The 20,575-nt window shown below is 42.4% G+C and overlaps 1 protein-coding gene across 2 annotated transcripts in view; it reads left to right on the top strand.

Annotated features, from left to right (window-relative positions):
* LOC109889748 (anthrax toxin receptor 1) overlaps positions 1-20,575 on the top strand; it is a 52,493-nt gene that overhangs the window by 1,021 nt on the left and 30,897 nt on the right. For both annotated transcript variants that reach the window (XM_020481410.2, XM_020481412.2), the window contains exons 2-11: positions 2,681-2,752; positions 2,893-2,964; positions 3,146-3,227; positions 3,331-3,361; positions 3,503-3,576; positions 4,762-4,830; positions 4,971-5,051; positions 5,270-5,330; positions 17,029-17,127; positions 18,120-18,189. In XM_020481410.2, the coding sequence (XP_020336999.2) occupies positions 2,681-2,752; positions 2,893-2,964; positions 3,146-3,227; positions 3,331-3,361; positions 3,503-3,576; positions 4,762-4,830; positions 4,971-5,051; positions 5,270-5,330; positions 17,029-17,127; positions 18,120-18,189 (711 nt within the window). The remainder of the gene's footprint in view (positions 1-2,680; positions 2,753-2,892; positions 2,965-3,145; positions 3,228-3,330; positions 3,362-3,502; positions 3,577-4,761; positions 4,831-4,970; positions 5,052-5,269; positions 5,331-17,028; positions 17,128-18,119; positions 18,190-20,575) is intronic.

The raw sequence follows: 20,575 nt of genomic DNA, 5'->3' as shown, positions 1-20,575 counted from the left end.
TCATAGGCACAGAACAGCAGAGTGAATGGTTCACTGGCAGACAGACAGTGAAAACCTTGAAGAGTAATGGTATTTTTAAAGAATATATCACCCCTGAGGTGTACAGCAGCTGTATTCCCGACTGCACAAAGACCTACTGTTAGAGGCTGTGTTAAAGTCTTCGGTACGGTATCCTCTCTCTCATCCTGCTATTGTTTCTTGGCTGCTGTTGGGCTTTTGGATGCGAGCACTGTGCAGTAACAAGGTAGAATTAGGTGGTGTTTAACACAGCTTACTGATGTCTAACAAACTAGCAGTAACGGTTGACAAATTGTGTAACATGTCAATAAAACATGCGTTTATGAATGATCTATTAATGGCTTAAAAATGATTATGACGTGTTACAGACTAATGTTATGTCCTGTGACTATAGGGCCCAGAGTTTCGCCTGGCCAGGTCATTTTCAGGAAAACCTCCTGGCCCTAACTACAACGGCTGCTACTCGTTCAGAATAGGCCAATCCCCACTACTGGAATGCCATGGACGATAGTCATCATAACAACAGTAGGCTACTCTGTCTGTGTGATCACTCCAGTCCCAGAGCAGAGGCTCGGGCCGTCTAACCTCGCAACATTTCTGGTACATGTGATACAGATCAGAGAGGCGAGGAGAGGTTATAGAGGAGGATGCAGAATATGCCGGCGTGTCTGAACACGCCGAGAACTCTGAAAACAGCAGTCATCATAAAGTGCTAGGCTAAACTGGCAATGTGTTGTACATGAGCAATTTTCTCCCACTGAAACAGAGAGAGGTCTTGTATATAGGTAGTGTATAGACTTCCAGGGAATTTAACAGGTGTACATTTGACATTTACATCAGACTTACACAATCAACTAAGGTTATGTACCTTGCTCAATGGCACATCGGCAGATTTTTCACCTTTGTCGGCTCGGGGATTCAAACCAGTGATCTTTCGTTTACTGGCCCAATGCTCTCAACTGCTAGGTTACCTACCACCCCACAGGGTGTACAACACTGGTATTCATCACAAAGAATAAGTGTGAGAACAGACATTTGTCTGTGTAAAACTTGTGTTAGCTCCCTGACAGTCTTGTGACATACAATTGACCCAAGTTCAAACCCCAGTTAGTCACGTCCTCAGCATCACATCAGGCTAGCTGCAGTTCCTCACACTGGTTTCAGTGTTGATCAACATTTTTATATCTTTCCCCTGTTGTGCCTTTTTTTTGAACCTTTTCTATTGTTGTGCCACTCCGAACATCTGTTAGTCAGCCTTCACACGTTACCCTTTAATCCTGAAAGTTTAAAACACGCCTGAGGTGGCTGGGCTGCCACGCATGGCCATGCCTCACTCACATACACACACACACACACACACACACACACACACACACACACACACACACACACACACACACACACACACACACACACACACACACACACACACACACACACACACACATCACCAAGCCTCTGGTACAGTGTCTCCACGTTGTTGTCTGGCTGTCTGGGGTTTTTAAATGCCAAGCAGTGACCTCAGAATAATCCTCAAGTATTAAAGTGTTTTAACTGTCTGTGATGTGTAGAAAGGCCTTGATTTGGTCCTGTTTAGGATCCTTTATGTTTCTGGGCCCAGCACCTAAGTATACTGTGATGTGTGTATTACAATGTCACTTTCCAGTTATATACACAGCATAGCAGAGGAACAGACTTAAAAGGAGTCCCAGACAGTCGGCATATTTGAGTTTACACACACACACACACACACGAATCGTTTACATGAAATGACTCCCATCATTGACTGAGATTATATATCTTTATGTAATGTCTGATGTAGACATACTTATGAAAGCGCTTGTACTGCTCTTAGAGGTTATAATTAGTGTTGTTGGTGAAATACATACAGACACACTGAACACAGCTAGAGACATAACGAGATGGAGTTTCAACATGAAGTTTATGCCAACATGCCAAGAGGCAGCAATGTGTTAACGCACACGCACACACACACACACACACACACACACACACACACACACACACACACACACACACACACACACACACACACACACACACACACACACACACACACACACACACACACACACACACACACACACTCAAAGTCTCTCTATTTATAACTTCCCCCCCCATTTATCCTCCCCCCCCACACACACACACTGCAGAGGTGAGCCCTGTGTCCCTCCGTTGTTCATACAGCAGCCTTTTCACTCCCCGGACCCCCAACCTGTTATTAGGTTTGCCCTGCTCACCAGGACCATCTGTTCCCCCTCACACAGACAGCCATTGTGGGGGAGGAGAGAGGGAGGACACCCCACTTTCCCTGCTGGAACATCTAGCCCCCAGCCTCCTGGCATTATTAGCATTTAGCATCAGCATTATTACCAGCAATTAGCCCTCATTAGCATTATTAGCGTTAGCCCCCTGGGAAATGAGCTCATCCAACTGGCTGCTGTTGAATCCTGGTTGTTAGCGCTCTGCAATTCCAAAGTTGTGTAGCTTACGTACGCTACACTTACAAGCAAACTTTCTTTCTTCACTTATACCATAGGCTTTACACCCGTACGTGGTGGTGCAGTTGTTTAAGCGTCGCGCACAGAGAAATGTGGCAAATGGACATTGCTATAGTGTTAGTTTTGTTTTGTTCCTTCAGATCTGGCAGTGTGAAACACCACTGGATAGAGATCTACTCCTTCGTGGAGCAGCTGGCTGAGAAGTTCCTCAGGTAGGATCTTTCATGCTGTAGTACAGCTTGCCTCTTTAGCTGCGTCTCTGTGGTCTCAAATGGCTCCCTTTCCTTGTGTCCTCTCCTGCACTTGCGTAAAGAAGCCTCTGACAGGACTGTTTAACCCCGTCTGTCTACAGCCCCATGTTACGGATGTCCTTCATCGTCTTCTCCACTAGAGGAACCACAATCATGAAACTGACAGAGAGCAGGTATTGAGTTACACACCGTCGTACAGTCACAATTTCGTCTGTCAATACTTTACCTGTCAAATCCCTCCAGGGGGATCTCTCTCTCTCAGTGTATCTTACCGCTGTGTGTCCCTTAGTGTTCTTAGTGTTCCCCCACTGTATTTGATCAGCTGTCATTCCTCTCCTCTCCTCCCCTTCACAGGGAGTCCATTAACAGAGGTCTAACCACTCTGAGGAGGGAGGCACCAGGAGGAGACACCTTCATGAACCTTGGCCTGGAGAAGGTGATACTATCGCCCTTCGATATATCACCTCTCACTAACTAACTCATAGTATCCCTACTGTTTTAATGCTTGACATCGATACTCTATCGTTCCATTTTTGTAGGCCAATGAACAGATACACTATGAGAACCATGGTAAGTGTCTGTGTGCTGTGCTGAGCACGTGTGTTTTGTATGGGTATGCGTTATACAGATTTCTGCAGACATGGCTCTGTTAGTATGTATTTGTATGCACAGGCTGGTATTGAGGAAATATGATGTTATTTGCTTTTAAAGGGACAGCCAGTGTGATCATTGCACTGACTGATGGAGAACTGAATGAGTGGCAGTTTGCTACTGCACAACGAGAGGTGAGTACACACACCAGAGGCAGCACTTGCAATTCAAGTCAAAATTGTATGTTTTTTTTTTTTGCAGGTACCCAGGATGTCGGGAGACATCTTAAAAATTGTCCACTAGGAGCAACAACAACAACAAAAAATCTAACTAAGTACCCAGAACTGGGTTTGAACACACAGTATATGGAGTGGGGGCTCACTGCTTAGACCACTGCACCATCTGTCCACAATGAGTTAGCAAGGCGAGTCTTAGTTAATAGCTCAAATTAACCGTATGGTTGTTCTTCTGTTTTAACCTTATCTCAAACCTTAATCCTTAACCAATCTGAATTCATGCCTGAAGTAATTAACCCGATCCCAAACCTTAATCCTTAACCAATCTGAATTAATACCTGAAGTTAATTAACCCAATCTCAAACCTTAATCCTTAACCAATCTGAATTAATGCCTAAAGTTAATTAACCTGATCTCAGACCTTAATCCTTAACCAATCTGAATTAATGCCTGAAGTTAATTAACCCGATCTCAAACCTTAATCCTTAACCAATCTGAATTAATGCCTAAAGTTAATTAACCTGATCTCAAACCTTAATCCTTAACCAATCTGAATTAATGCCTGAAGTTAATTAACCCGATCTCAAACCTTAATCCTTAACCAATCTGAATTAATGCCTGAAGTTAATTAACCCGATCCCAAACCTTAATCCTTAACTTAATCAATCAGAATGAATGCCTGAATTGTTAACCAATCGAAATGAAGGCCTGAGGTTAACCCTGGAGTTGATTCTGTATCCCAAACCGTAACCCCTAATTTAACCTAGTCAGAATTAATGTCTTAACTTGTCTCTTTGTGCCTAATATGCCTAAAACATCTGGAGCCTCATGCAGGACCTATATCCACTAAATACAAGGGAAACGGTAAGTACAATTACCATCAAATAGGCTTGGGTTTTGCTAAGGTGTTGTGGACGGGGGTGCTGGCTGTGCATAATCCATGAGCTCCAGCTCTGAGGGTTGTGTTTTTTTTTAAACTTAAAATTGTGATATTTCATTCCAAACACGTCAAAATATTTTGACTTTTGGAGCAACATGCACACACAGTTTGACACTTCATAACGAGAGATCAGTAGCGTCCTACTAAAAAATCAAAGTTGGCGTTAACAGATTGTCAAAACGGTGTGTGTTTTCTCCATGCAGGCGCAGAGGGCACGGTCGCTTGGAGCCATAGTTTACTGTGTGGGAGTCAAAGAGTTTAATGAGACGCAGGTAACTGACACTCATAAATACACACTCAATAGTCCATTCTGTGATCATCTGCAATGCAACAAGTTTATCTCCTCTGTGTGTGTGTGTGTGTGTGTGTGTATGTGTGTGTGTGTGTCCGTGTGTGTGTGTGTGTCCTATAGCTGGCCACCATAGCAGACACCCTGGAGCATGTATTCCCTGTCTGGGGGGGTTTCCAAGCCCTCAGGGGCATCATCAACTCGGTACGTATGGTATTTATGCCAGAATCAAAGGATAGTTTTTGGTACTTCAAGGAATTCAACACCATATTAATGGTTCAGTGGTCCATAGAAATAAGTGTATCTATCAGGTTATAGTTGTCGAATAACTATTTTACCATGTATTTTCCAGTATATATTTCCACATATAGAGTATGTCTTGCCCACAACGACAAAATGTCTTCTGTATTTTCATCTCTCAGATCATCAAGAAGTCCTGCATTGAGATTCTAGCTGCTGAACCGTCCAGTGTGTGTGCAGGAGGTAAGAGCTGGTCGTACCAAAGTTGGGTTACACTTCTTATGAATACCCTCTTCATAATGCATTATAGATGCGTTTGAAATGCCCCATGAGCTATGCACAATGGATCTTTTGCTGTCAAACTGGGCTGAAAATATTAGTTCTGCTACCGAGTCTCTTAGGAAAAACTTTAAAGAACCAGATTAAACCAACTCGTGGATTCAAATAAATACAGTGACTTCAGAAAGTATTCATACCCCTTGACTTATTCCAAATTTTGTCGTGTTGCAGCCTTAATTCAGAATTGATTCAATTTATCATTAAAAAAATATATTCAGAAATATCTCATTTAGATTTCACACCTGTGAGTCAATAGATGTTAGAATCATCTTTGGCAGCGATTACAGGTGTGAGTCTTCGTGGGTAAGTTTCTAAGAGCTTTTCATAACCACATTGTACAATATTTGCACATTATTCTTAAAAAAATTCTTCAAGCTCTGTCAGGTTGGTTGTTGATCATCGCTAGACAGCCATTTTCAAGTCTTGCCATTGATTTTCAAGCCAATTTAATTCAAAACTAGGCCACTAAGGAACATTCACTGTCAGCTTGGTAAGGAACTCCAGGATATATTTGGCCTTGTGTTTTAAGTTATTGTCCTGCTGAAAGGTGAATTTGTCTCCCAGTGTCTGTTGTAAAGCAGACTGAACCAGGTTTTCCTCTAGGATTTTGCCTGTGCTGAGCTCTATTATGTTTCTTTTTATCCTAAAAAAAACTCCCAGTTCTTGCCGATGACAAGCATACCCATAACATGATGCAGCCACCACCATGCTTGAAAATATGAAGAGTGGTACTCAGTGATGTGTTGTGTTGGATTTGCCCCAAACATAACGCTTTGTATTCAGGACATAAAGTTCATGTCTTTGGCACATTTTTTGCAGTTTTAATTGAGTGCCTTATTGCAAACAAGATTCTGTACAGGCTAACTTCATTTCACTCTGCCATTTAGGTTAGTATGGTGGAGTAACTACAATGTTGTTGATCCATCCTCAGTTTTCTCCTATAACAGCCATTAAACTCTGTAACTGTTTTAAAGTCACCATTGGCCTCGTGGTGAGATCCCTGAGCGGTTAACTTCCTCTCCGGGAACTGAGTTAGGAAGGACGCCTGTATTTTTGTAGTGACCGGGTGACACACTACCCAAAGTTTAATGAATAACTTCACCATGCTCAAAGGGATATTCATTGTCTTCTTTTTTGAAACCCATCTACCAATAGGTGGCCTTCTTTGCGAGGCTTTGGAAATCCTACCTTTTGTGGTTGAATCTGTGTTTTTAAATTCACTGCTCAACTGAGGGACCTTGCAGATAATTGTATGTGTCGGGGTACAGAGATGTGGTAGTCATTCAAAAATCAGGTTAAACACTATTATTGCACACAGAGTGAGTCCATGCAACTTATTATGTGGCTTGATAAGCACATTTTTAGTCGCACCATAAAAAAGGGGTTGAACACTTTTTGACACAAGACATTTCAGCTTTTAATTTCCTATTCATTTGTACAAAGTTCTAAAAATCATTATTCCACCCTGACTGTATGGGGTATTGTGACACAAAATCTCAATTGAATCCATTTGAAATTCAAGCTGTAACACAACAACATGTGGAAAAAGTCATACTCTCTGATGGAGCTGTAGTTATTTGGATCAAACAAATGGAATTTCGCCATTTCCGATTATGGTATTTGTCAAAGACAGACACCTGACAGTGAATGTGTTCTGGCCCACTGGTCCAGCTGAGTGGTGGTCATCAGAATACATTATCATAATGCGGTGTGTGAGGTGAGCGCATGGCCGACCAACCATGATGACCAAGGAAGTGACAGAGAGCGTATTGTCCTGAGAAATTAGCGTGTGTGTGTGTGTGTGTGTGTGTGTGTGTGCGCGTCAGGAAATTAGCTGTGCTTCTTTAAGCCTGGCTGCCTCTCTGGCCTAGTTTTCCACGTCTGATACCTTAAGTAGCCACTCTGAAAGAAAATGTGCGTGTGTGTGTGTGTGTGTGTGTGTGTGTGTGTGTGAGTGAGAGAGAGAGTGGTCTGGTGTGTGTAGCCAGCAGGATGGATGAGGGCTGACATGACCTTATTAGGACTCACTTACCAGAGTGCTCCTACTGTTCTGTCTCTACAGCAACCAGCGGAAGGGATTAGTGTTCACCAGACATGATCAATGTTCATTATGGAATATGAGAGAATGGGGGCGGGGGGTAGAGATACAAAAAGAGAAGACAGAGATGGCCAAGTGCAAGAGGAAAAGAGGAAAAGAGGGAAGTGCGAGGCAGGGAGGGAGAGAGGGGGAGAGAGTGAGAGGAAGATAGAGATGGAAGTTATAGAGACTGGGAGTGGGAGAGAGTGAGAGAAAGAGAGACAAACCCTTCATAAAGACTTGTCTGTATAATAATATGCTAATCAGGATCAGGAACAGCACGTCCTTGCCTGGTCAGCCTGTCCCCAAATGTCCCAAACAGGCTCATTTACTATTTGAATAATGAGAACAGTAATGGTCAGTGAACTAAGAGACAGAATAAGTAGATTTAGAGGTTAAGTTGTCAATCAAGAGCAGCAAATGTAAATGTGATGTCTTTAATACAAAGATGACGTTAGATGAAACTCTGGACTAAATCTTTTTAAAACTTTGCAATAATCCAGGACTGTTTCAAGAACTGTCCATTAATCTGAGATGACACAGCTGTCTAAGGCACTGCAACTCAATGATAGAGGCGTCACTACAGACCCTGGTTCGAGTTCTTAACTGACTTGCCTAGTTAAATAAATGTTAAATAAATAAAACATTTTAAAAAAATACAATATAAATGTGTAAAATTTTTAATGCATTTTCAATTAAGATATACTCTGGTATTAATTGAAAATACGTTTTCATATTACGGTGTGACAGAGTCATTCTTAACGAAGGTGGTGATAAACATGGGAACATACTGAGGCAATATGAAAGTATTTTTCCAGGACAGAAAATGCCCTAGTCCGGATGCTGTTATGAATGATAAGATGAGGGTAGAGAAGGACTGGGGCTGTTTTTCACCATGAAGCCTAACCAAAAAAGGTTATGAGATGAGATAACAAAATTGCACAGGAAATGTAAGTTAGTGCTACAGTCGCTTCAGGATTTAGATAAGGTTTAACTGTCTATATGGATCTCTCCTCCTGCCATGAGCCCAGCGCACAATGATGGCAGCAAACACACATACATACTAACACACAAACGTAGACGTTCTTCCAGTCCACACACAAGCACAACCAGACGCTCTTTTAACCAGCATACACACACACGTCCCTCACACTGATATAAAGTGACCAGACCGCACTGCCTGCAAACAGGCCATCAGATTGGACAGTGAACGCCAGCCACGCTATCTAACCTGACAGCACTGATCAGACACACACACACACACACACACACACACACACACACACACACACACACACACACACACACACACACACACCAGTGAGAGGTGGTCCTGCTATCTAACCTGACAGCAGAGATTGCTGCTTTCATTAACATCTGACCTCTCACCCCGCCTCCCCCTTCCCTCCCCCTTCTGTCCGCATTTCCCTGTACCCCCAACCCCTCGTCCCCATTACTGTCCCGTCGCACTAACGTGATTGAAGTGGCCACAATCGGACATGCCAAATCCCCCTACAAACACAGACACGCACATGCAAACACACACACAGCCCTGGCCTATCAACACACACAGTTTTGGCCACGCAAGGCGACAAGAGCACTAGTGACAAGTCGCAAGCCCCTGACACTCTTATAAGATGGCGTCATACTGAATGGCCACCGTTTTGCGAGCTCTGACCCAACTTTGCTATTTTGTGATTCTTTTGGCGTTTATTGTTACATTATTTTCACGAAATGTATCCGCTATCGTTTCTTATAACTGACAAGAACTTTTGAACATCAGATCGGCAGTTATTTACCTAAATTCCGGCTTTGACTCATCTGTACTGGGCTTTTTTTGTAATTCCGACCCAATTTTTGGGTTATCCAAGAGGAAACGCAGGCGTTATAGAGGCAAGAGAGGGGGAGTACTTGCTAGATGTAGACGAAGGGAAAACTAGCCTCTGCTTCCCTCCATTCTATTGGCCAATGTACAGTCACCTGATAATAACATGGATGACCTCCGATCGACGGGACTCTTGTAACTGCAATAGTCTCTGTTTTTCTGAAACATGACTTTTGGACAAGATACCCGATTGTCAAATGTCTTCTCAGCTGTTACTGCGAACATTCCACCTTAGGAAAATAAAAATAACAAGATAGCACTTAACAAACTATGAGGCTATAAACAATCAGGAAAACTTGCACCCGGAGGCTGCTTTCCTTGTTGCTGGCTATTTTAATTCCGCATCATTAAGTCACGTCATGCCCAACTTCCATCAATATGTCTCCTTTGCCACTAGGGCCGAAAAAGTCCTAGACCTCTATAACTCTACCCACAAGCAAGAATACAAGGCTCTCCCTCGTCCCCCAGTCAGCAAATCAGATCATGACTCCGTACTCCTGCTTCCTGTTTACTCGCAGAATGTCAAATGGGAAGTACATGTGACTCGCTCCGTTGAGAAATGGTAATCAGAATCAGAGATTATGCTGCTGGACTGCTTTGCTAGCGCTGATTGGAATAAGTTCAGAGACTCCACCGATAACATCGACGAGCTAGCCACCTCTGCCACCGGCTTCATTAGAAATGAATCGGAGACGTTGTCCCCACAGTGAAGGTTTTCTGCTTCCCCAATCAAAAGCCCTGGATTAACACCAAGGTTGGCGCTAAACCAAAGGACAGGGCTACCGCACACACAGGGCTATCACAGACAACCCTAAGTCTACAGCTGAGGACAACAAGTACAAGAAGTCCCGCTATGACCTCCGCAGAGTCATAATATATATATTTTTTAAAGCTAACAGGCATATTCACAGTCATTTTCAACCTCTTTGAAAAGCTATGAAAAGCTGGTTATGGCACACATCAACTCCATCATCCCAGACCCCCTAGTCCCATTCCAGTTTGCATACCGCCCAAACAGATCCACAGACAACGCAATCTCAATTGCACTCCACACTGCCCTCACCCAGATAAGAGGAACACCTACAGTTGAAGTCGGAAGTTGACATACACCTTAGCCAAATACATTTTAACTCAGTTTTTCACAATGCCTGACATTTAATCCTAGTAAAAGTTAGGATCACCACTTTATTTTAAGAATGTGAAATGTCAGAATAATAGTATTTATTTCAGCTTTTGTTTTTTTCATCACATTCCCAGTGGGTCAGAAGTTTACATACACTCAATTAGTATTTGGTAGCATTGCCTTTAAATTGTTTAACTTGGGTCAAATGTTTCAGGTAGCCTTTCACAAGCTTCCCACAATAAGTTAGGTGAATTTTGGCCCATTCCTCCTGACAGAGCTGGTGTAACTGAGACAGGTTTGTAGGCCTCCTTGCTTGCACATACTTTTTCAGTTCTGCCCACACATTTTCTATAGGATTGAGGTCAGGACTTTGTGATGGCCACTCCAATACCTTCAATTTGTTGTCCTTGAGCCATTTTGCCACAACTTTCGAAGTATGCTTGTGGTCATTGTCCATTTGGAAGAACCATTTACGACCAAGCTTTAACTGACTGATGTCTTGAGATGTTGCTTCAACATATCCATATAATTTTCCTAATTTTCCTATTTCATCATCTATTTTGTGAAGTGCACCAGTCCCTCCTGCAGCAAAGCACCCCCACAACATGATGCTGCCATCCCCGTGCCTCATGGTTGGGATGGTGTTCTTCGGCTTGCAAGCCTCCTCCTTTTTCCTCCAAACATAACGATGGTCATTATGGCCAAACAGTTATATTTTTATTTAATCAGACCAGAGGACATTTCTCCAAAAAGTGTGATCTTTGTCCCCATGTGCAGTTGCAAACCGTAGTCTGGCTTTTTTGTTGCGGTTTTTGAGCAGTGGCTTATTCCTTGCTCAGCGGCCTTTCAGGTTATTTCGATATAGGACTCATTTTACTGCGGATATAGATACTTTTTTACCTGTTTCCTCCACCATCTTCACAAGGTCCTTTGCTGTTGTTCTGGGATTGATTTGCACTTTTCGCCCCAAAGTACGTTCATCTCTAGGAGACAGAACGCGTCTCCTTCCTGAGCGGTATGATGGCTGCGTGGTCCCATGGTGTTTATACTTGCGTACTATTGTTTGTACAGATGAACGTGGTACCTTCAGGCGTTTGGAAATTGCTCCCAAGGATGAACCAGACTTGTGGAGGTCTATCATTTTTTTATGAGGTCTTGGCTGATTTCTTTTGAATTTCCCATGATGTCAAGCAAAGAGGCACTGAGTTTGAAGGTAGGCCTTGAAATACATGCACAGGTACACCTCCAATTGACTCAAATGATGTCAATTAGCCTATCAGAAGCTTCTAAGGCCATGACATACTTTTCCTGAATTTTCCAAGCTGTTTAAAGGCACAGTAAACTTAGTGTACGTAAACTTCTGACCCACTGAAATTGTGATACAGTGAATTATAAGTGAAATAATCTGTCTGTAAACTATTGTTGGAAAAATTACTTGTGTCATGCACAAAGTAGATGTCCTAAACGACTTGCCAAAACTATAGTTTGTTAACAAGAAATTTGTGGAGTGGTTGAAAAACAAGTTTTAATGACTCCAACCTAAGTGTATGTAAACTTCTGACTTCAACTGTACGTGAGAATGCTGTTCATCGACTACAGCTCAGTGTTCAACACCATTCAGAAAATCCAAGGAATATTCCATAGTGTTGTGTTTCTAGGAAGTTTCATTGGTTCTTGTAGAATACTTTACATTTTCTTCCTTTCTTGTTAATATTCTTAGGGTTATCCTCCAAAAATAGACACAAACAAGATTCTGGGGATGAGCAGGCGAATCTTCAATATTTACCCATTGTTCCTCTTTAAAGCATTTAATATATCGCAAGTAAATAGCCCTGGGAGGCGAAATTGATACAATCCAAGTCTGAATGGTTAAAACCACCATAAGACTTAAGAAGATGTAAATCTTTCCTTTTTATTCTGAGTTTGAATTGCCTATATAATGTCTGTTATGAGCGAGTATAGATTTTAAAGAGTGTCTTTGTTGGGATAGGTGGTATTACCGAGAATAAGTATAAAACATTTGGGAACCATGTCCTTCTGTAGAAGTGTATTCTATCTGTTAAATTTGTGGGACGATTGATCCATTTAATTAGATCTGCTTTCATATGATTGAATAATGGGGATAAAGTTATCTTTACATATTTGTTGTTTGTTGTCACTCATTAAGTATCCTAAATCTTTGATTTTTTTTGTGGTCCATTTAAAGGATTGCTGTAAATCATATTTTTCCTATTGCCATTATTTTGTTTCTTTTCTGCATACATTTTATATCCTGAAATGTTGAAGTATTCTGAAAATACTTTTTAGCAAGGAGAGCATTGCGTTTTCAATATTGGTCAGGTATATTAGGAGATATATACTATATATACTAAATAAGTTTAGTTTATATTCATGTTTATTAATCCTGATACCCGTTACGTTTGGGTCATGTCTAATTATTTCTGCAAGCAGTTCAATTGCTAGTGTAGGCAGAAGGGGGAGAGAAAACATCCCTCTCTTGTGCTCTTTTCTAAAGCAATTTCATCTGATAATGTATTATTTGTGCAAATATTTCTTTGCTTTAGGACATTTACAGTGCATTCGGAAAGTATTCAGTCCCCTTGTCTTTTTCCACTCTTTGTAACATTACAACCTTATTCTAAAATTGATTAAATAAATTTTTTTCCTCATAAATCTAAACCCAAAACCCCATAAGGACAAAGCAAAAACAGGTGTTTAAAATTTTTTGCAAATGTATTAAAATAAAATATAAAATGACTTTATTTGCATAAGTATTCACCCTTTGCTATGAGACTAGAAATAGAGCTCAGGTGCATCCTGTTTCCATTGATCATCCTTGAGATGTTTTTACAACTTGATTGGAGTCCACCTGTGGAAATTCAATTGATTGGACATGATTTGGAAAGGCACACAACTGTCTATGTAAGGTCACACAGTTGACAGTGCATGTCTGAGATAAAACACAGCCATGAGGTCGAAGGAATTGTTCGTAGAGCTCCGAGACAATATTGTGTCGAGGCACAGATCTGGGGAAGGGTACCAGAACATTTCTGCAGCATTGAAGGTCCCCAAGAACACAGTGGCCTCCATCATTCATAAATGGAATACGTTTGGAACAACTAGAGCTTCCTAGAGCTGGCCGCCCGGCCAAACTGAGCAATCGGGGGAGGTGACCAAGAACCAAGATGGTCACTCTGACAGAGCTCCAGAGTTCCTCTGTGGAGATGGGAGAACCTTACAGAAGGAGCACTCCACCAATCGACATCTCTGTAGCACTCCACCAAGCATGCCTTTATGGTAGAGTGGCCAGACGGAAGCCTCTCTTCAGTAAAAGTCACATGACAGCCCGCTTGAAACTAGTCAGGATTGAGGGAAAGGTGAACAGAGAAAAGCATAGAGAGATCCTTGATGAAAACCTGCTCCATAGCACTCAGGACCTCAGACTGGGGCGAAGGCAGCGATGCTCCCCATCCAACCTTCCAGAGCTTGAGAGGATCTGCCCAGAAGAATGGGAGAAACTTAATTTTACAGCGGGTTTGCAAGTCACACATTTTTTAAATAAAATGACATTGTAATATAATGAAGTCCTTCCTTTTCTCTCTCCCAAACCAAATCCATCCCTCTCCACCACCCCTCCCAGTACACCACCCACATCCAGCTTATCCCAACCTCCAATCTTTACTCACCCTTACCCACCCAAGCCAACCTTGTCCCACCATCCCATTCTTTACCACCCTTACCCATCCAGGCCAAGTTTATCCCAATCTCCCATCTTTTCCCCTTCCCGTCTTCTCAGACCCATTTATACCCCTCCATACAACTACTTACTTATCCATTCTCCTTCATTCACATACAACATTTATCCTATGCTTCCGCACACCCATTCTCTCCAACCCCCCCTACACTTTTTCATATTCCCCCTCCTTCACTCTACCATTCAAAAGCACAGCTACATACACACATATTACTCACACCCTCTCGCCCACACATTACACACACATTCATTGAACAGTTATTGACAATTATTGACATACATGCTATATTTCCTATTTTCTATTGTATTTTCCGTGTCTATGTATCTCATTGCCAATGGCTAATTCTATTGTTACTTCCTAGAGAAGAACAGGTACTCGGGGACAATAGATTCAAGGTTGTGTTGGGGGGAGGGGGAAATAATACAGTCTCAACATAAGATAAGCTGGTCTTGTGCATCACTGTATGTAGCGTAGTGTGCTTATCACCTTTCTCCACTTCTTTTTAGGTCATTGGGCTCTCTTTCACCTGGAAAGGTTTCCTGTAGCCTGTTCAGGGCTTCATTGGCACTTGTGCCCTCCATCCTCTGTGTTCCCTTCCATACCCACTGCACTGCCAGGAATCAGAGTTGAGACTTTTTCCTCCAATGACTGCCTGATCAGAATAAATTGCGTGCGTTTTTTCCTCAGCTTAGCAGACAGGTCCCCTTTTCCCTTGTGCCTTCAGAATGTTGAGTTTGGTTTAATAGTTCCACAGCTTAAAGATTGACATGCAAGGGTATTTACCGCTGCAGATCCTCTGGTGATACATCTACGCCAAGCTCCTCTGAAATCGGCTTGATCACGTAGCTGGAAAGGTCTCCTTTTTCCTTGTCTTCCAGTAGGGACAATATTCTCATGTTGTTTGGTCTCATTCTGTTTACTTGCTGGTGCAGTTCATCTTCTAAAGTTTGCACATTTGCTTCCAGAAGGCCAATTTTGTTGTCCTGTTCATCCATGCGCAGCCTGACTGCTGTTCTGTACCTGGTCACATCACGCTGGATTACTAACCTCTACCTGCCCTGACCCTGAGACTGCTGTTCTGTATCTTTCGGACTCTGCTCTGGACTACTGACCTCTGCCTGCCCTTGACCTGTCTTTTGCCTGACCCCCTGTTTTTTTAAATAAACTTGTTACTTCAAAGCTGTCTGCATCTGGTTCTTCTCCTGAGCCTGGACATTTCCTGGATATACTTTATCTGTTCATTGCTCTAATTTGTATCTCCAAGTTGTTCTTCGTCTTTTCCTATAAGGGAAGCTATGGCTTGTTGGGTTCAAGTCGCAGCGTCGCTTTACCCACAGATTGGTCCGCTGTCGTATATAACTGACCGCTCACGCTCTCACGTTTGCTTGGGGATATATTGAGTTATCGATTCTTTTTAGTACTACATTGATACTTACAACTGCATTGTTGGGTTTTGAGCTTGCAAGAAAGGCATTTCACTTTACTTGTCCATGTGACATTAAAACTTGAAACTGAAACAGCATGCACACACACACACACACACACACACACATGCAATAGATACAGCCAATGAATACAGCTCTCAGCGTCACAGGCAAACGCAAATGTGACCAACAGTGAGAGAAAGAGCAGAACATCTTCAAATGTGGCACTAAATATCACAACATGAAGAACATAAAGGACTTCGTTTTTACATTAGTGCTGAACATGACATTCACTTCAATACAGCAACATAACTAATTATGATGTATTGGTGGCATTTCAGCGAGAGTGACAATGTTTTACCTTAGTTGCCTTGACCTTTTTGAAACACGTTTTTTCCCTTGTGGGGAACACACACACTGTGATGTTTTTATCCAGTGAATTGTACACTTTCTGTAGCTTTAAATGTTAAAGGTGTGGCGAAGGTTAATTTCTATTAAGAAGGGATGAGGCTAGAATATGCCTCAGTGCACAGCGAAGAACACACACACGTGCATGGAGGAATACACACACAGACACACCGTTGATGTCATAGGTAAGGTCAGATCTACTCTGTTTCCACTGGTAACCCTGCAGACCACTTTCTAAGCGAGCGTGTCCCCCCCCCCCCCCCTACAACAAACGCTGTACACACATACACACACTGACACACACTCACATTCCAGCATATGCTGGTTAGCTTCCATCAATGCGCTTTAGTGGTGCCTGGGGGTACTGAAAGGTCAGAGTCACACACACACATATTCCTGTCCACACACACATACAGTCACTCAAAACCCTCCCGGCTGTGCAGGCAGAGATTTGTGAACAGCAGCACTTTTAGCATTAGCACCAGTGGAGCATATGCCTGTACACACACGAACCACGCACATCAGCACACACACAACGTTAGCACCAGTGAAGCATATGCTGGTTGTTTTTCTCCAGCTTGAGTTGAGTCTTCCTGAAAGGTTAAGCATGGAGCACATAAGAGAGCAGGCAAAGAGCCCCACACGCACACACACACACACACACACACACACACACACACACACACACACACACACACACACACACACACACACACACAGGCCTCAGGCAGTGAACACTTTCTAATGTAAAACCGGGCCGCATGAGACAAAGGCATAGAAGTGGCAGAGAAGTGCTGCTGCCATCCTCACGGTCATATTTTTCAAAACAAATTTTCACGAGACTACTTTGCTAGAAAAGTATAATGCATTCAAATAACGTTGAATGGTTGGAGATAAATGGTTCTTACCGTTTCTGTTTCTTTCTCTCAGAGTCGTTTCAGGTGGTAGTTCGAGGGAACGGTTTTCTCCACGCCAGAAACATCGACCAGGTCCTCTGTAGCTTCAAACTCAACGACACACACACTCTGGGTAAGACACACAAACATAGATGTTTATGTAAGAAATGGGGACATCATTTTGTCTATAATTATATACTAAGAACATGTCTGATGAATCTCTCTCTCACACACACAAATGCTCACACACACACATGTTTTCTGTGTTTATTTGCAACATGAAAGCTACAGTACACAGTTGAAACAAGTGGTCACTGCTCCTCTGTTTTGGTAAAAAGCTGAGGGATGGCCCTGGAGAAATGTAACCACTCTCAAATTCATAGACAAAGCCATGGACTGACCATCCAATTATAGTTTAAACCATGTTTTCAGGCTATACAGTGTTTGTTAATGCAAACATTGGAGTAAAACAAGCTTATAGTTTGGGTTCTGATTGGTTATGAAAGTTGAACTAAGCTCATGAGGCATTTATCATTTATATTATTTAAGAATCAATGGGTATGGGCCTACCGACTGGCGCAGCAGTCTAAAGTGTCACTACAGACCCGGATCTGATCCCGGGCTGTGTCGCAGCCGGCCTTGACCCGGAGACCCATGAGATGGCACACAATTGGCCCAGCGTCGTCCGGGTTAGGGGAGGGTTTGGCCAGCCAGGATGTTCTTGTCCCATTGTGCTCTAGCTACTCCTTGTGACGGGCTGGCCGTGTACACGCTGACTTTGGTCGCCAGTTGTACGGTGTTTCCTCCGACACATTGGTGCAGCTGGCTTCTGGGGTTAAGCGAGCAGTGTGTTAAGAAGCACTGCGGCTTGGCAGGGTTGTGTTTCGGAGGACGCATGGCTCTTGACCGTTGCCTCTCCCGAGTCCGTACGGGAGTTGCAGCGATGGGACAAGACTGTAACTACCAATTGGATATCACGAAATTCGGGTAAAAACAATAAAAAATAGTGAATCAATGGGTACGTATCATTAATTTACAAGTCCAAAAATGAATGTAGCAACTACGGATTCTAGCTTTAATATGATGTTAAACCTCTTCAATTAACATAATATAATGTTTCTTTAGATGAGAGGCCTGCTGGTGTAGAGGAAACGTTCCTGCTCTGTCCTGCTCCTGTTATAAAGGAAGTAGGAAGGTAAGTTACTCCTTTACCTACTGCAGTATTCCAGTGTATTCTTCAATCCTGCGTGGTCCTGGAGTGCTTACAGGAAGTTAGGGCATTAGTTCCAGCCTACTAACCTGCCCACTCTGTAGCGCTCTGCCACTGCTGCTGGATTGGTAGATTGGTTTAGCAGATCAGTGTCCTTGAACGAATTAGGGCCAAAGTCGTTTGTTGCTGTGATCAATCAGTCACCGCTAACAACCTTAGACAGTAATCAGAGAGAGAATGAGTTAGAGAGAGGAAAGAATAGAGGAGGAGAGTTGTAGAGCCTAGGAACATGGTTTAATGAGACTTGGGGGAAAAAACGCAGGAGAAAGACAGGGTGTGTGTGCGTCGAGTTTGCTTTTGTGCACGTGAGTGTGTGTATGAACACAGTCACTACGGAAGAGAGAAGTATGTCCTGTCTAAAGCCTTCACCCCAGCATCCTCTGTAGCCACCCCAAATTTGAGAGCACCTCAGGGGGCAGAGAAAGATCTACTCTGGGCTGGAAGCTGGGACAAACTGCCCTCCAGCCCAGCACATAATTATACCGCTGTCCCCGACCCACAGACACCTCCAGGTGATCAACTGTCTTGTTGCTGTCACTCAGAAGTCTGAGGAGGGCATGAGATTTTCTTGACTCGCGGTTAGATCGATTCACCACTGCAACACCACTCTTAAAGATACCATTTGTTTGCAAGCTGTAGCAAGGAGAGAGAGTTTATTATGTTTCTTTGTTTACTGTGACATTGGATTTAGAAGTTGGTTTGGTGAGTGAATTTTATTTCTCAATTTCTCCATCTGTTATTAGTCAGTCTGCTTAGGGATGGATCGAAATTTACAGAATGGTTACCTGGAAGAGGGAGGGTCATGCTTTTTAAATTTCAGTCAAAGGGAGGGTTTAGTATTTGTTAAATATAATCCAGTGGAGGGGTCAATATTTCCATATTTCTCAGTGCTTAAGAATTAATACCTTATTAGGCTAGATATCGATGTGTGCCTGATGCTGTCCCCCATTTCTGATTCTCCACTTGGCGCACAATATCAAGTGCGCTTATAGGCTATTTAATGTAGTCTCAATCATTATCCATAACCTATAGGCTATAGGCTACAAAGTGCATGCTCGGAGAAGCACAAAGGTTATATTTTTAAGATAGCTACTGGGATGGTGTAAATTAAACTAAACTGCATTACACACTGCAGGGGATATTCCAACCCTGAGTCCCGGCCTGCTCTGCTCTTGCTGATCAAAAACGTTTTTGTGTGCTGCTTAACCAATGGCTGTGCTGCGTAGGAGGAGGAGAGTCAAAGGTTTCTTCTGACATTGTTTGTTGTTGATTAAGCCTAGTCCAAAAATCTTGCACGTGGACTAGCCTATAGCCTAAATTCTGTTCAGTTTGAGATTGAGAGCGTGAAGATTAGGAGGAGGACCGGAGGTCAATTTTGATAGCTTGCTATTACTATATTTGATTTGATTAAAAACAATAGGTTTCTTGCCCATTATGTATTTACCTGAGTTATTAAACTCTCAATAAGCCAGATTCAAGTCATTTAGAATGTGGTGCTGAAACATGAAACAGTAGCAGATTCAACAGACCCCATAACCCATATATGTTTACACATTTATAAAAAAAAAAAAAAAAAGAAATACCTTATTTACATAAGTATTCAGACCCTTTGCTATGAGACTTGAAATTGAGCTCAGGTGCATCCCGTTTCCATTGATCATCTTGAGTCCACCTGATGTAAATTCAATTGATTGTACATGATTTGGAAAAGATTACCAACCGTATAAGTCCCCACATTTGAGAGTGCCTGCCAGAGTATAAACCAAGCCATGAGGTCAAAGGAATTGTCCGTAGAGCTCCAATGCATGATTGTTGGAGACTTTTATCTCCCTCACCAACTTTAAACATCTGCTATCTGAGCAGCTAACCGATCGCTGCAGCTGTACATAGTCCATCGGTAAATAGCCCACCCAATTTACCTACCTCATCCCCATACTGTTTTTATTTATTTACTTTTCTGCTCTTTTGCACACCAATATCTCTACCTGTACATGACCATCTGATCATTTATCACTCCAGTGTTAATCTGCAAAATTTTAATTATTTGCCTACCTCCTCATGCCTTTTGCACACAATGTATATAGACTCTTTTTTTTCTTTTTTCTACTGTGTTATTGACTTGTTTATTGTTTACTCCATGTGTAACTCTGTGTTGTTGTCTGTTCCCACTGCTATGCTTTATCTTGGCCAGGTCGCAGTTGTAAATGAGAACTTGTTCTCAACTAGCCTACCTGGTTAAATAAAAGGTGAAATAAAACAATTAAAACAATTGTGTGGAGGCACAGATCTGGGAAAAAGTACCCAAAAATGT

Source organism: Oncorhynchus kisutch, linkage group LG4 (assembly GCF_002021735.2).
Source record: "Oncorhynchus kisutch isolate 150728-3 linkage group LG4, Okis_V2, whole genome shotgun sequence".
Classification (NCBI taxonomy): domain Eukaryota; kingdom Metazoa; phylum Chordata; class Actinopteri; order Salmoniformes; family Salmonidae; genus Oncorhynchus; species Oncorhynchus kisutch.
Note: the sequence above shows the minus strand (reverse complement) of the source record. Positions and strands in the feature narration are given on the sequence as shown.